The 17,686-nt window shown below is 45.4% G+C and overlaps 1 protein-coding gene and 1 pseudogene across 1 annotated transcript in view; one reads left to right on the top strand and one right to left on the bottom strand.

The window, feature by feature from the left end:
• znf407 (zinc finger protein 407) overlaps nucleotides 1–17,686 on the bottom strand; it is a 195,093-nt gene that overhangs the window by 83,208 nt on the left and 94,199 nt on the right. Inside the window, exon 4 of the mRNA XM_046314326.1 lies at nucleotides 16,621–16,695. Within this exon, the coding sequence (XP_046170282.1) occupies nucleotides 16,621–16,695 (75 nt within the window). The remainder of the gene's footprint in view (nucleotides 1–16,620; nucleotides 16,696–17,686) is intronic.
• LOC124005249 lies at nucleotides 3,864–5,072 on the top strand (annotated as a pseudogene).

Raw genomic sequence — 17,686 nt, 5'->3', positions numbered from 1 at the left:
TCCCTAGATTTCCCCACCGGGCAAATACCTCGTTAAAATGACCTCATAATGACCGGTTTCTTGTTGCCGCGACGTCTTTTATAATGACGTAATTTCAACCAGTTTTGTGTGACGGTGGCATTTGAAACAGTTTCTTGTTGTGATGATACATGATTATTTCAACACTCAGTGCATCGAGCTTCCAGCTAAAGACGTTACATCATGTGATGCACAAGCTAGTTCCCTAGCCGCTCATCATGTTGCTACTGTTCCAGCAGTACGACAGAGACAACACACTAAGTGAGACAGAGTAACGGATGCTGCACGTTAATTCAGAACTTTCGTTCCTCACCCACGACTCCCCAAGGCAATTACAATTGTGTGTGTGTGTGTGTGTGTGTGTGTGTGTGTGTGTGTGTGTGTGTGTGTGTGTGTGTGTGTGTGTGTGTGTGTGTGTGTGTGTGTGTGTGTGTGTGTGTGTGTGTGTGTGTGTGTGTGTGTGTGTGTGTGTGTGTGTGTGTGTGTGTGTGTGTGTGTGTGTGTGTGTGTGTGTGTGTGTGTGTGTGTGTGTGTGGTGTGAGTGGTGTGTGAAGGGGAGTGGCCGCCTCGCCATAAAAAAAAAAAATATTTGTGAAAAGACCCGGGACATTTATTTAATCATGTAATAGCTGAGGAATCGAAACGAGATATACACTTTGTCCCATTATAAATTTACAGGGCTTTAGCGGGAAGATGGGGGATTTGGCTTCACAGCAAAATAAAATGGAGGGAGGAAATACCTGGATTTATAGTGTGTGTGTGTTGTTCGGCATAGAGCAACAGCCTGCTGTCACATACAGTATCTCTATGAATCTGTAGGACAGTGAATGATGCTCTGTTGTGAGCGAGACTCTGGACAGGCACACAGAGACACATACACACACACACACACCCTCACCCTCCCCGCCCAAAAAATAAACAATCTCTCAAACTCAGTGTAATACAATTATAGAATTGATTACAACCTTGACCTGCAGGTCAATATCAGGAGAAAATAACTAGCTAAGTCTAATAACTCTTCATTTTGTATTGAGCTGAAACAGCAGCAAAACACAGTCAGACATGCATTCACTCAATAAAATCCTGCAGTGCACCGTGCGGGTCACTTCAAGTCCCCCTTGTGCCAATGGAAATGAGAAACACACACGCACACAGAAAGAGAAAGGTGCACACGCACACACACAGTGTTAGGTCAGGGGGACAGCGGTAGCTCAGAGCCAGCTGTGATCCTGCCTGCCCAGGTGCTCAGGAAAACCACTGTTAACAGCCACGATTGATGATGTAATCAAACTGTCACCGCGGCGATCGGTGGCGGGAAGGGCAGAGTGGAGAGGAGGGGGACTCTGGGTGGGTGTGGGGGAGAATATCCAGGAGGCCCGTGCATGCTTACCGTTAGCCCAAATTGAGAGTGACAGTCTCAATAGCAATGGAGGAATGGAGGAAACAACTGCAGAGGCCTTCCGGAGGATGTCACATAATCAAGGAGAACCTCTGGTTCTTTTTTCTCTCTCTCGAACCAGTTCGGCTCTGGGGGTTTTGGGATTCGGGAAAAACAAAACTTGGGGAGATGATTTGATACTCGGGCGGAACAAACCACCCTGCTGTACGCCGCAAAAGTTGATTATGACATGTCTATTCTTGGACCTCATCAAGCCACACATCATGCTCTCTCTCGCAACCCTACACACACACACACACACACACACACACACACACACACACACACACACACACACACACACACACACACACACACACACACACACACACACACACACACACACACACGGTATTGAGCTCACGCAAGCACGCACACCCGACCACCCGAGCTGAATCGATCCGCCCACCATGTGCGGCACAGTAAAGTGAAGAGTCACATGCATGATGAACGTTGTGTGAAAGATCTTAACCACTGTCTGCCTCTAAAGGTTAACCTGCTTGAACACCGGTGTCACATGCTCATATGTACCCGTGCCTAAATCTGCTACTGATTTGTATTCGTCTATAAATACATCTCTTTGACAAACTTCGTCATCTCTCTAGAAAGTACTTGACTCCGATGTGTGCAACAGAAAGTACTTGCCTCTAGCCACAAAACTAAGAAAATTAGAAAAGGGGGGGGGGGGATTGTGGCAAGGGGGATGGGGGGTTTGGCACAACACTGGCATTAAAAAAAACAGACATCTTAACATCAATACAACATCAGGAAGTGATGATAAATCCATTACCGCGCTAATAAACGAGGAAGAGGTCCAAAGTTGGAGAAAGTTGTAATAACTGATATTGGCAGCCGTGACCGGTTCGCGTGTGTCTGTATCTGTTTCGGCGCTAATCACCTTCTCCGGGATATGTCCACGTCTCCTGCTCCTCCGTTCAGCTCGCATTAATTGAATCGCTGCTTAGCTAATTCATTGATTCATTGGTTCATTAGTGAGGCCTGGCAACATTCATTCCTTGCAGTGACAGTCTGATGTTTCAATTGAGGAAGGCAGAAACAAGTAGCCCCACATGGAGTCGCAGTGAGGGAACTCTGACCTGCCGACAATTAGCCCCACAATGCTAGTTCTTCCACTTGTGCTCTTGTCATAAATTAGACGGAGGCTAAGCTGAGCACATTCTTCTCTCGTGGTTTGGGTAACGCCACTTGTGTTCCAATGTTACTTGATGACATCATTCCTAGAGGCTTGGGAGATGGACTGGGAGGTCTGTCTGAGAGTCGCTCGTCTACTGGTCAGTTCAAATGTCTATACTAGGGGGAAGAACTAGTCAGTTGTACAACTGAATGCATTCAACCGAAACGTGTCTTCTGTATTTAACCTAACACCTCTGAATCAAGAGAGTGTGGGGGGGGGGTTGTTCGATGTCCATGTCCTCGGCGCCAGGGGAGCAGTTTTGTTGGGGGTTAACTGCCTTGCTCAAGGGCAGAACGGTAGATTCTCCCACCTTGCCGGCTCAGGGAATAGAAACAGCAACCTTTGTGTTACTGGCCCAACACTCTACATTGCTTCATACTAAGTGCTAGTGTGGATATTGGAACAAGGCCCATATTCATAAAGTCTCTCAGATTATGAGTGCTGATCTAGGATTAGCCCCCCCCCTGTCCATGTGGTCTTATTCATTATGATTTAAAAAGGTAAACTGATCCTAGATCGACACTCCTACTCTTAGACACTTTAGGAATACAGACCAGCGGTCTCATTTCACAAAGACACGCTGTTGTGACTGGGTACTAACTGAAGACCATTACCAATACCAATACAGCTAATTTAGACCTAGACTAAACTGCTGCTGGTAGTTAGGCCAAGGAGTCTGTCTGGCTGATAACAACATTCGGATGATTACATCTCTGGAAGAGTTGTTGCATATGAGGACCTCAGCTTTTCAGAACGCAGCTGTGTACACAGTGGTGGGGAAAGTAACCAATAGTCATACTTGAGTAAAAGTAAAGCTACCTTAATAGAAAATAACTCCAGTAAAAGTGAAAGTCACCCAGTAAAATACTACTTGAGTAAAACATTTTTTCAAAAACATATTTGGTTTTAAATATACTTCAGTATCCAATGTAAATGTAATTTGCTAAAATATACTTAAGGATCAAAAGTGAAAGTATAAATAATTTCACATTTCTTATATTAAGCAAACCGGACAGCACGATTGTCTTGTTTTTTAAATGTACGGATAACCACGGGAACACTCAGACATAATTTACAAACAAAGCATTTGTGTTTAGTGAGTCTGCCAGATCAGATGCAGTAGGGATGACCAGGGACTTTCTCTGTAAGTGTGTGAATTAGACCGTTTTCCTGTCCTGCTAAGCATTCAAAATGGAACTAGTAAGGTTGGAGTCACTGTGAAGAGGATCAGGTATAAAGAATAGCCAACCCCTCCCTTTCCAACATGTTTTCCCACATTGCAAGACCCACAATTTGCATTGCTACCAGGAGGTTATCCACCTCCTCACAGAACAATGCCAAGGTGGCAGTGCTGGGTGCTTCCGGTGGTATTGGCCAGCCTCTCTCACTGCTCCTGAAGAACAGTTCTCTGGTGGGCGAACTGTCTTTCTTTGACATTGCCCACACACCTGGAGTGGCAGCTGACCTCAGCCACATCGAGACCAGGGCTCACGTCACTGGTTACATGGGTCCAGAGCAGTTGGACGCTGCACTGAAAGACTGCAATGTCGTTGTCATCCCCGCTGGCGTCCCAAGAAAACCTGCATGACCCGTGATGATCTGTTCAACACTAATGCCACCATCGTGGCCACTCTGGCTGATGCTGTTGCTCGCAACTGCCCCGAAGCCATGATCTGCATCATCGCCAACCCTGTCAACTCTACTATTCCCATCACATCAGAGGTGATGAAAAAGTATGGTGTCTACAACCCCAACAGAGTGTTTGGTGTCACAACATTGGATATCGTCAGAGCCAATGCATTTGTCGCAGAGCTGAAAGGCCTTGGCCCAGCACGTGTCAATGTACCAGTGATTGGAGGTCATGCAGGAAAGACCATTATTCCTCTCATCTCACAGGCAACACCCAAATTGGAGTTCCCAGCCGACCAGCTGTCTGCTCTGACCGCCCGGATCCAGGATGCTGGCACTGAGGTTGTGAAGGCCAAGGCTGGAGCAGGCTCTGCTACGCTGTCCATGGCCTACGCTGGGGCTAGATTCACCTTCTCCGTCCTGGACGCCATGAACGGAAAGGTTGGCGTTGTAGAGTGTGCGTACGTAAGGTCAGAAGAGACCGAATGCAAATACTTCTCCACACCTCTCCTCCTCGGGAAACACGGAATTGAGAAGAACCTTGGCCTGGGCAAGCTGTCAGCCTTTGAGGAGAATCTGGTGGCTGATGCCATTGGTGAGCTGAAGGGCTAGGATTTTGTTGCTAACATGAAGTGAGCAAAGTTTGAATCTGTGGTTATTTATATTGTCCAGTCACTTAAATGGCAACAAGGTCTCTCCAAAATCCAAGTTTCATCATGCCTGATGACGAAACAGCTGTTATCAGAAATGTTAACTGATCAGAAATGTTAATAACGCTATCAATAAACAGTTGACCTTACATCTTGCACTGGATCAATGTGTGTTTGAGGGATTTCTCAAACTTGTAGCTCTTACATTGATGTTCAAATGACTCCTGTTTGCAATCTCGATTGTCAAAGTATGCTCCATGTAACTATGCATGGAATTATTTGTAAAGTAGTATTTTGTCTTTACCCATCAACCCAGAACTATTCTTGTGGCTTTTTTCAAAGGTATAAAGACATCTCTACACCAAAAAAAAAAGTACTTTTGGGTGTCAGGGAAAATGTATGGAGTAAAAAGTACATTATTTCCTTCAGGAATGTAGTGAAGTAAAAGTAATCAAAAAATATAAATAGTAAATTAAAGTACAGATACCCCAAAAAACTACCTAAGTAGTACTTTAAAGGGCCTCCTGGGTGGTGCAGTGGTCTAAGGCTAGCTGTGCCACCAGAGACTCTGGGTTCGAGCCCAGGCTCTGTCGCAGCCGGCCGCGACCGGGAGGTTCATGGGGCGAAGCACAATTGGCCTAGCGTCATCCGGGTTAAGGAGGGTTTGGCTGGTCGGGATATCCTTGTCTCATCGCGCACTAGCGACTCCAGTGGCTGGCCGGGCGCAGTGCATGCTGACCAGGTCGCTAGGTGCACGGTGTTTTCTCCGACACATTGGTGCGGCTGGCTTCCGGGTTGGATGCACGCTGTGTTAAGAAGCAGTGCGGCTTGGTTGGGTTGTGTTTCGGAGGACACATGGCTCTCGACCTTCGTCTCTCCCGAGCCCGTACGGGAGTTGTAGCGATGAGACAAGGGGCTGTAGTGGAGCAGGATGAGAGCTTCAAATTCCTTGGTGTCTTCATCAACATCAAACTAGATTGGTCCAAACACACCAAGACAGTCGTGAAGAGGGCAGGACAAAGCCTATTCCCCCTCAGGAAATAAACAATTATGGTGAAAAATAAGTATTTGGTCAATAACAAAAGTTAATCTCAATACTTTGTTATATACCCTTTGTTGGCAATGACAGAGGTCAAAGTTTTCTGTAAGTCTTCACAAGGTTTTCACACACTGTTGCTGGTATTTGGCCCATTCCTCCATGCAGATCTCCTCTAGAGCAGTGATGTTTTGGGGCTGTTGCTGGGCAACACAGACTTTCAACTCCCTCCAAAGATTTTCTATGGGGTTGAGATCTGGAGACTGGCGAGGCCACTCCAGGACCTTGAAATGCTTCTTACTAAGCCACTCCTTCGTTGCACGGGCAGTGTTTTTGGGATCATTGTCATGCTGAAAGACCCAGCCACATTTCATCTTCAATGCCCTTTCTGATGGAAGGAGGTTTTCACTCAAAATCTCACGATACATGGCCCCATTCATTCTTTCCTTTACACGGATCAGTCGTCCTGGTCTCTTTGCAGAAAAACAGCCCCAAAGCATGATGTTTCCACCCCCATGCTTCACAGTAGGTATGGTGTTCTTTGGATGCAACTCAGCATTCTTTGTCCTCCAAACACGACGAGTTGAGTTTTGACCAAAAAGTTATATTTTGGTTTCATCTGACCATATGACATTCTCCCAATCTTCTTCTGGATCATCCAAATGCTCTCTAGCAAACTTCAGACGGGCCTGGACATGTACTTGCTTAAGCAGGGGGACACGTCTGGCACTGCAGGATTTGAGTCCTTGGCGGCGTAGTGTGTTACTGATGGTAGGCTTTGTTACTTTGGTCCCAGCTCTCTGCAGGTCATTCACTAGGCGACCCCGTGTGGTTCTGGGATTTTTGCTCACAGTTCTTGTGATCATTTTGACCCCATGGGGTGAGATCTTGCGTGGAGCCCCAGATCGAGGGAGATTATCAGCGGTCTTGTATGTCTTCAATTTCCTAATAATTGCTACCACAGTTGATTTCTTCAAACCAAGCTCCTTACCTATTGCAGATTCAGTCTTCCCAGCCTGGTGCAGGTCTACAATTTTGTTTCTGGTGTCCTTTGACAGATCTTTGGTCTTGGCCATAGTGGAGTTTGGAGTGTGACTGTTTGAGGTTGTGGACATACTGATAACAAGTTCAAACAGGTGCCATTAATACAGGTAACGAGTGGAGGACAGATAAAGAAGAAGTTACAGGTCTTCTTAAAGAAGAAGTTACAGGTCTGTGAGAGCCAGAAATCTTGCTTGTTTGTAGGTGACCAAATACTTATTTTCCTACATAATTTGCAAATAAATTTATAAAAAATCCTACAATGTGATTTTCTGGATTTGTTTTCCTCATTTAGTCTGTCAGTTGAAGTGTACCTATGATGAAAATTACAGGCCTCTTATCATCTTTTTAAGTGGGAGAACTTGCACAATTGGTGGCTGACTAAATACTTTTTTGCCACACTGTATACACAGTCACTTTAACGATACCTACATGTACATCCTACCTCTGTCATGTATTGTCATGTCTTGTCCCTGTGCTTTCTCTTCTCTTCGTTTCCCCCTGCTGGTCGTATTAGGTTTCTTTCTCTCTCTCTATCCCTCTCTCTCTCTATCGTTCCGTTCCTGCTCCCAGCTGTTCCTCATTCTCCTAACGACCTCGTTTACTCTCTCACACCTGTCCCCTATTTTGCCCTCTGATTAGTTCTCTATTTCTCTCTCGGTTTCTGCCTCTGTCCTTGTCGGATTCTTGTTTGCTGTGCCCTTGTTCCGTCGTGTTTTGCCTTTTCATCAGATGCTGCGTGTGAGCAGGTGTCTCTGTCCGCTACGGCCCGCGCCTACCCAAAGGGACCTGCAGTCTGTTACCGCTTGTCCTGCAATTCTCCGCAACAACTAGAGGATTTATGTTTTCCCTGTTTGGACATCTCCTGTAAAGATTGAGGATTATGTTTTCCCTGTTTGGACTTTAATAAACTCAGTTTCTGTTAAGTCGCTTTTGGGTCCTCACTCACCTGCATAACAACCTCAATCAGCCTGACTAACAGGTCAGAGAAAAAGGGGGTAAAAAAAAGAATACATTATTTTTACTTAAGTACTTTACACCACTGCGTGCACACACACACACACACACACACACACACACACACACACACACACACACACACACACACACACACACACACACACACACACACACACACACACACACACACACACACACACACACACACACACACACACACACACACACACACACACACACCGCCAGCCTGCACCATATGCCCATGACAAGTGCATAAAACCATTCTCCAGCGATTGCACAGCCCAACCCATAAAAAAGTTAATGCACCTAATTTTACAGTAATCAAACTTTTATAGACTGCATTGGCTTTTAGACTAACACACTCTAATTAGCGTTATAATTTCAACGGCAATATTAACGCGATCCCTCATTCGGCGCCGACCGTTCATCCCTCATGAAATATTGAGTAGGGTAAACAAGAGGCCGTGTCCACTGGTGCCTGTTCAAACAAGCACACAGCAACACAAAGGTGAGCAATGGGCCACCAAGGTCTCTCTACTACACGCCAGCCACAGGAGACTGACTACCACAGTGGCAGTGACTGTTGCTGCCGTTCAAAGCCTTTTAAAATGCACAAATATCTGCATTGTGCATTCAGCCTCTATGGCCGTAATATAGGATATGATTGGGTTGTGTTCATTAGGGCACTCAACGGAAAACGTTGTCGAAAAGTGTTACTACGAAAAACTAAAAATTAGCGTTTGTATTGGACAAGTCTTCTTTTCTCCGTTTGGTGCCTATAATGAACAGTTTGGTGCCTAATGAACAGTTTGGTGCCTAATGAACAGTTTGGTGCCTAATGAACAGTTTGGTGCCTAATGAACAGTTTGGTGCCTAATGAACATGGCCCTGCTGTGATCATACTTGTTCTGATATGACAGGCCACTGTCTGTGTACAGTAAGCAGTGCAGGCCTAACCATGACACCATTAGTCTTAGGTGGTAACAATAACTCAGAGCTGATACCGAAAGGTAAGGGAGAGAGGGGGAGATAGGGGAGAGATGGATACATTATTAATTATTAAGAGGATGGATGTATTCCAAATCATTAAGGGCCACATTATTTCTCTCTTAACCTCGTCCTCTCTCTACAGCACCGTTCTGCAGAGTAAACACACACACACATGACCACGCTCTAGTGTAACTGGACCCCTGTGAGTGTGGCAGGTCTTTGGACTGTGTGGTCCACATTGCCACCATGCTGGTACCCTGCAGGACTCTTCCGCCCCCTCTGCCCCTGTCCAGCCTGCCCCGTCTCAGTCCACAGCGACCGGGCAATATGGCCACACCGTACGGCACACTGGGAAGCGGCTGTGAGCCCAGAACCTGGTGCTGCCAAGCCAGATGCCCGCTCTGCCACCCTCGGCCTCCGGCACAGACACGCTGCTTGTACCTGAACAGCACTGCAGTAGAGTGTGGTTGTGACAGACACGCCGCCTGTACCTGAACAGCACTGCAGTAGAGTGTGGTTGTGACAGACACGCCGCCTGTACCTGAACAGCACTGCAGTAGAGTGTGGTTGTGACAGACACGCCGCCTGTACCTGAACAGCACTGCAGTAGAGTGTGGTTGTGACAGACACGCCGCCTGTACCTGAACAGCACTGCAGTAGAGTGTGGTTGTGACAGACACGCCGCCTGTACCTGAACAGCACTGCAGTAGAGTGTGGTTGTGACAGACACGCCGCCTGTACCTGAACAGCACTGCAGTAGAGTGTGGTTGTGGACACCACATACATGTCTTTGTTGAACCAACATGCAGTATTAATACCTAATGTTAGCTAGGCTAATTCATTATTTGTTCCCTCTCTCCTTGGTGTTGTGTGTAATTGTATGTGATATTGGCTTGGCTACTAGGGCTGACCCCAAAGATTTGAATAGTTAGGATTTGATCCGTTTTACTCCCATTTTAATCACGTGTAGCTGATTTGAGTAGGGGAGAGTTGGGTAAGATGATCCATCTTTTACATTCAGCATCACCTCGTCAAGGGAAGTATAGTAGTCTCTCTAAGAAAGATATCAACATATATTTCAGGCTGTTGGGCCAGAGGCCCTGGAAATAAAATCAGGAGTTTTGGAAACAAAGCTTGACCCAAACAATCTAATGGCACAACTTACCCCGTTGTAATTGTAGCCACGGGAAAGGGTCAATTAAGCTGCCTACAAATTTCTGTACTGAATGAAATATCACCAGTATTTAAAACCATGACTATGTTATTTCCCAAACACAATGAAACAAAATCACTTTTGTCTTTTATTCATTTTAAGCATCTATTAACACAGGCTTAACACCTAAAAAACCACTTTGTGCTTTGTTACCTCATATCCCAGCAATAATGCCCTGCATTACACCTGGGAAGAAAACGCTTCCATTTGCCATTGGCTCAACCGCCAGCTCAATTTACCCCGTGGACTTTGGCTCAATTTACCGCGTGGACTTTGGCTCAATTTACCCCGTGAACTTTGGCTCAATTTACCCCGTGGACTTTGGCTCAATTTACCCCGTGGACTTTGGCTCAATTTACCCCGTGGACTTTGGCTCAATTTACCCCGTGGACTTTGGCTCAATTTACCCCGTGGACTTTGGCTCAATTTACCCTGTGGACTTTGGCTCAATTTACCCCGTGGACTTTGGCTCAATTTACCCCGTGGACTTTGGCTCAATTTACCCCATGGACTTTTGCTCAATTTACTCCAGGGCAAACATTTTGTCCATATTAGCCCACACAGCTACAAGGATGCACTTTCATGCTAGGTTTCGGACCTCATATTGAAGCTTCTAGAGACCCCCAACTGATGTACAGTAAGGAACTATCTTAAAATGATGTACTTTGGTTTAGATACAAGCATCATGTAACCTCTAACACAATAAATTTGTTTTTTTTGGACCTAACTTCCTTACTACTTTTTCAATGTGGTTGTTTCCTTCACAGACTCCATGAAATGATGACCTCTTCTTAAATATTTCATAAAAATTATGAATTTTGTGTACGGTTTCCTAGAAACAAGGGTGGCTCAACGTACTCCTTTGGCTTAACTTACCCCACTGTCTCATTTTATCATGGAGCACGAGCCACTGGCGCAAGTCTATCAACATACCAGAGTGCCAAGAAAGCCCCTAAAAGTGTCTGCTGCAGAGGGACAGGACAACGCCATAAGAGTTTTGATCAGTCAGTGTTATTTTTTTTAACATATTTGCAGATTAGTTTAATATTAGTATCTAAATGACAAATCTGATTACATTTTTTTTATGTGATTCAGGGACGGCCCTATTGGCAAAATACAGTAAGTGGAGATGAATGGCCTTAAGCCAGCAAAAGTAATGGTTTTCGTTTCATAATGTTATTGACCCACATTGATAGTTCTTATGAAAACCATTTCACCGACTTTATCAGTGAAATAAATTGGACACATACGCCCATTTAGTGAGTGAAAAAGTGTATTAGTTCAAAGTGTTTATTATTATTAATGTGAAAATGGGGGGGGGTAGTTTTACAATGGCCTAAAAAACATGGATACCTGAGACAGGGCAGCCATCTATGAACACTTTTCAAAATGACGTTAAATGAAGGCGAGGTCACAGGCGTCAATCACAACAGCAGAAGTCTGCCTCATTAAATTGTTGGTTTAGGTGTATTTACATCTTTCAAGCCAGCAACAAACCAGCATCACACACACAGATACACGTTACACACACAGAGATACACGTTACACACACACAGATCCACGTTACACACACACAGATACACGTTACACACACAGAGATACATGTTACACGCACACACAGATCCACGTTACACACACAGAGATACATTTACACGCACACACAGATCCACGTTACACACACAGATACACGTTACACACACACAGATACACGTTACACACACACAGATCCACGTTACGCACACACAGATACACGTTACGCACACACAGATCCACGTTACACGCACACACAGATCCACGTTACACACACACAGATCCACGTTACACACACACAGATACACGTTAAAACACACCACAGATACACGTTACACACACACAGATACACACATATACACACGTTACACACACATATATACACGTTACTCACAGAGATACACACGTTACACACACACAGATACACACGTTACACACACACGTTACACACACACAGATACACGTTACACACACACGTTACACACACACACACACACACACACACACACACACACACACACACACACACACACACACACACACACACACACACACACACACACACACACACACACACACACACACACACACACACACACACACACACACACACACACACACCAGCATTTCTCTACATCTACTAAACGTGTATATGACCAATGAAATTTGATTTGACACGCACGTAGACTTAGGCCTAATTCCATCAAACTATTGAATTGTAGGAATATATTTGATTATTTTTTCATTTATCTCACAAATTTCACTTTGTCAAATTGAAGGGATAGTTCACCCAAATTATAAAATCACTTATTGGTTTCCTTACCCTGTAAGCAGCCTATGGGGAAGGTAAGAAAACAAACCATGCCTTTGTTTTGTATCCCTGGCCACTGTCTTCAAACGCTAATGTTGTAGCATTTGTGGGCCAAAATCAATGCAAGTCAATATTCCTGATATTAGCATTTTTCGCACTTCAGCGAGCTACACACATTCTTTTAGACACTTGATGATATGGACATGAAACCCATCTTGTATTGGTTTGGGAGCCACAAATGCCACGCAAAAGTTAGCATAACGTATAAAATGACAATTGCACAGTACCCCACAAACCCAACCTCAGTTTAGTATATTAACAAACAGCTCAGAGCGTATTAAATCTTTCCTCGGGGACCTGCAACCTTCTCATTGAATTGATATATTACCTGGCAGTGGTCTACCTCTTGGTCTTCCTCAAGTACAAGTGGCGTGCAATTGATAGAGTCCAGATCTGCACTCTAAACAGCAAATGGTGCTTTTGACTACTTTAAGAGACATATACGACTGTCGGTTCACTAAAATGGGGGGGGGGGGGCAATGTATAAAAAGTGCTGTAATTTCTAAATGGACCCGATATGGATGAAAATACCCTCAAATGAAAGCTGACAGTCTGCACGATCACCTCATGGGCATTGTTTCATTTCATATCCAAAGTGCTGGAGTACAGAGCCAAAACAACAACAACGATGCGTCACGGTCCCAATACTATTGGAGCTCACTGTATGACTATCGACAGGACAAATCCACAAAGAAATGGTTCATTTGACCACAAAATCAAAACGTCTCTGGACTTTGTAGTTTGAATTGGAGAGGAGAGCAGACAAAGGATATCAAGGATCTGCAAAGATTCTGTATGGAGGAACGGTCTAAGGTCCCTCCCAACGTGTTCTCCAGTCTCATAAAACATTCTAGAGAAAGGTTCTGTGCCATTCTCCTCGCGAGGGGAGGGTGGCGGAGTAAACGCGTCTGTCAGGTATTTTGACCCCTTTCTTTTTTAGGCTTTTTGTTGTTGTTGTTGTTGTACTTGTTAAACTATATTTACAAAATAATTGAATTCTCCCTAAAAATGTTGTGTATACAATATATATAGGTAACTGCCATAATAAAGGAAATCTACTAATATAAAGGATATCTACTAATATCAAGTGTCTTAATGGGGGTTGCACTGCCAGAACAGCTTCAGGGCACCTTGGCATAGATTCTACAAGTGTCTGGTACTCTATTGGAGGAATGCAACAGCGTTCTTCCACCAGAAATTCCACCATATTTGGTGTTTTGTTGATGGTGGTGGAAAACTGTCTCAGGCGCCGCTCCAGAATCTATCATATGTGTTCAATTGGGTTGAGAGCTGGTGACTGAGAGACACACACACACCCTTTAAGCTCTTTCAAAGTTACTGAGATCTCTTACTGTAGTCATGGTAGCCAAAATAATGGGCAACTGGGCATTTTTATACATGACCCTGGGCATGATGGGATGTTAATTGCTTAATTAACTCAGGAACCACACCTGGTAAAGTGCCTGCTTTCAATATACTTTGTATCACTCAGTTACTCAAGTGTTCCCATTATTTTGGCAGTTACCCGTAGCTCAGTATTTGCATGATCCATTTAATACAGTCTATTTTGCTCATCTTTATCAAGGGTGTCAATAATTATAGACCTGACTGTAGATCCACACGTAAACAGACACATGCACAGCCAAAAGTTTGCAGACCTCCAAACTGCACAGTGAAGAATAGTGGTGAATGAAACCGGAACCCAGATGTGTCATATTAGAACAGGTCAGAACCTCTGTCACTGTGTCTCTCTGTCTATCTGTCTGTCTGTCTGTCTGTCTGTCTCTCTCTCTGTCTCTCTCTCTGCTCTCTGATGGAGGCTGGAGATTGTCATCTTACCTCCGGATCCCCTGCCCATCCCAGTCCACCCCCACCCAAAATAACCTGTTTTTCCAGAGCCCAGACAAACTATGCGGACTGGAGCTGGGCACTATGGCTAGTCAGGTCTCTCCCCTCCTCCTCTTCTCTTCCTTTGACTAACAGATCTCCCCAGTGTTCTAAAAATACCAGGTGAATAGGGCCGATGGTGATGAAACAGCCTCTCTGACACTGTCCTGCTGCAATCCATCTCTCCCCTGCCTGCCAGGCAGCATATGTTTGCAATTGGCTCCCCCACTCCCGCCAGCCCCCGGTCCCTCCCACTACCGCCCTCCCTCCCTCTCTTCCTGGTCCCCAGTTACCACTCCAGTCCCCTCTCCCCTCCTCTAGTCACGTCACCAGCTACCCCTCCAGTCTCCAAGTCTGGGCTTTTCAAACTGGTGCAGTTATCAATCATTGGGCCAGCACTGTCACCATACGCTCTCCATATTTTCCCCTTTTCACGTCTTTCTCTCTCTCTCTCTCTCCACTTACACTCGCCCAAATTTGTTCCACTTAATAAGCCCTCCCCAATGACCTTGTGCTAATTAAGCAGTGCTGTGTTGGAAGTATGATGGTTAATTAATGATGAGATCAATTCTGTCTCCAGGACTGTCAGAAAAAGGATGACACCGTGTTTTACAGGTTTAAATAGAACAAACCTCATGGCCTCTCGCTGTGTGTGTGTGTGTGTGTGTGTGTGTGTGTGTGTGTGTGTGTGTGTGTGTGTGTGTGTGTGTGTGTGTGTGTGTGTGTGTGTGTGTGTGTGTGTGTGTGTGTGTGTGTGTGTGTGTGTGTGTGTGTGTGTGTGTGTGTGTGTGTGTGTGTGTGTGTGTGGGTGTGGGTGTGGGTGTGTGTGTTTAATAGAGAGAAGCAAGAGAAAATCATGGTACAATGCCGATATCTGTATGCATACATGCACTTGCCTCGCTCACGTGCACATACGTGCAAACGTTTGTGGGTGTATGTTTGCGTGTGATGTAATGGTGTTGTATGGCCCGGCAGTATGTTTTACAGGGCAGCAGTGTGACTCTAGTTGCTTTTGGTAGAGACACACTGGGAGGTAAATGCTGTCAGGTAACACACAGACCTCCAAGCTCCACAAGGCCACTCCATTCATGCCTGCCGCTGGTGTGTGTGTTCGCGTGCGTTTGTGCGCGTGCATTTGTGGGCGTGCGTTTGCGGGCGTGCGTTTGCGGGCGTGCGTTTGCGGGCGTGCGTTTGCGGGCGTGCGTGCTCTCGCCGACCTTTGCTGTAATGTCGCCCTCTAATACCGAGCCAAGGGCACAGAGGTCTTTCATTCAGACACAATACACGGACCAGCCCCACTGTGATTTCACTCACATTACCAACCAGCATCCTCAAAGTACGAAAACAAAACAAGCCAATTGGACAAATATATATGTGGCAATTCATCTTGATATAACATCTATGTGGTACAAACATTTCTGCCCTGGACAGTTTAGTTTCACCTTAGTTGGTCACGTGCTGTTTTTCGAGAATAAAGCAGACAAGTGATATAGTTGAGGGATGTGAGACTCTCTCTCCCAACGAGCAGCTGCCAGTCTGAATCCAGTCAATAACGAGTGTGTATTTACAGGGCAGCATATGGTGCGCCTACTCTGCTAATATCTCAAGCCACTTGTCATATCTAATACGACATATTGTCAAAAGTATCCATTTGAAAGGCGGTTTTTAAGATGTCGCCCAATTTTCTTTTATATATTTTTTTTTAAGAAGACGTCTGGTTTCTCTTAGCGGGTCTGTTTGACAGGTTGAGGGGTGTTTAACGTCTCATTCCTCGCATGCCACGGGGACTTTGCAACTTCGTCTTCATCACACACACACACACACACACGCACAACGAAGACTGACAGCCTGGCCGCGTCACTGACAGACGGGCACACCGGGAAAGTTTTACACGCAACATCACGGCGAGAGATGGAGACATCACATCTTCCCAATCATACATAGAGAGGGAGAGAAGAGAGAGGGAGGAGAGGAGAGAGAGGGAGGGAGGGAGGGGGAACAGATTGACAAAGAGGGTGTGATAGAAATACTGGAGAGAGAGAGAGAGAGGGGGGCCGAAAGGGACAGAGAGGGAGCAAGGGAGGGAGAGCGAGAGAGAAATACAGAGAGAGACAAAACGAGGCAAAAGTAGTCAGTCCTACCTCTCTTTGGGCTGGCCCAGTCCATGTTTCCCCAACAGGTGAGTGCTCAGGTGCTTCTTCATCACAAAGGCCCACCTGGTCAGAGAGAGAACACAGGTGGCAAAGGGTTAACAAAGAGGGCCTCTTTCCCACAGTAAATGAAAGGGTTAAACCCGGGAAGCAGACAGAGATTAGGGTTGTAATCAGGATCAGGATTAGAAAACTCCATAAATTCCCTGCCTTTCCAGAAATCCTGGTTGGAGGATTCCATATTTCCTGTTTATTCCTTCCTGATTCTGGGAATTGTCTAACTGGGATTTTGCAAAAACTTTGCAACTGTGGTGAGGACAAAGCCACTAGGACGCAGCAGGTTAACTAAATAAAAAGGGTTTAACCCATGTTCACAAGGCCACACTGTATAAAAAAATGTTTTCAAACGCTTCGCAACGGAAAAAGAAAATGTGCTTTCTTATTGGTCTGGTAGTAACTCCCTGTTTGCCCCGTTTTCTTCCCGTTGAGTGTTTACTGAACACGGCCTTGGATGTCCTGTCATTACAGTGGTTCAATATCAAAAGAGAGTGTGTAGAGAGTGTATCTACACTCACACGCACTCATACACCCTCGAACGCACACTCACACAGACAGAAACGCACAATATCACACACACAGGGAAATATTTGGGACGCCATTTCAAGACTCCACCACAATGTCCTGACCATGTTCAAAGCCCTGAGTTTGTTCCATTCCCGAAACAGTTTGTGAAGCCATAATGGTGGGATGACAGGCCTAACTAGTCAGGGATCAACCTCGTTTCTCTAGCGTTTCATCCTCTGGCCATTCACCAGTAATCACATCCTATTACAGTGGTCTTGCTGACAGACAATGACCACATCTAAGACGACATGACTGAGGAACAAGTAAGAAACAAAGAGCGAGAGAGCGAGAGAGAGAGAGAGAGAGAGAGAGAGAGAGAGAGAGAGAGAGAGAGAGAGAGAGAGAGAGAGAGAGAGAGAGAGAGAGAGAGAGAGAGAGAGAGAGAGAGAGAGAGAGAGAGAGAGAGAGAATGAAAGAAAGAATTGAGCCAACG

Source organism: Oncorhynchus gorbuscha, linkage group LG19, assembly GCF_021184085.1.
Source record: "Oncorhynchus gorbuscha isolate QuinsamMale2020 ecotype Even-year linkage group LG19, OgorEven_v1.0, whole genome shotgun sequence".
NCBI classification, from domain to species: domain Eukaryota; kingdom Metazoa; phylum Chordata; class Actinopteri; order Salmoniformes; family Salmonidae; genus Oncorhynchus; species Oncorhynchus gorbuscha.
Note: the sequence above shows the minus strand (reverse complement) of the source record. Positions and strands in the feature narration are given on the sequence as shown.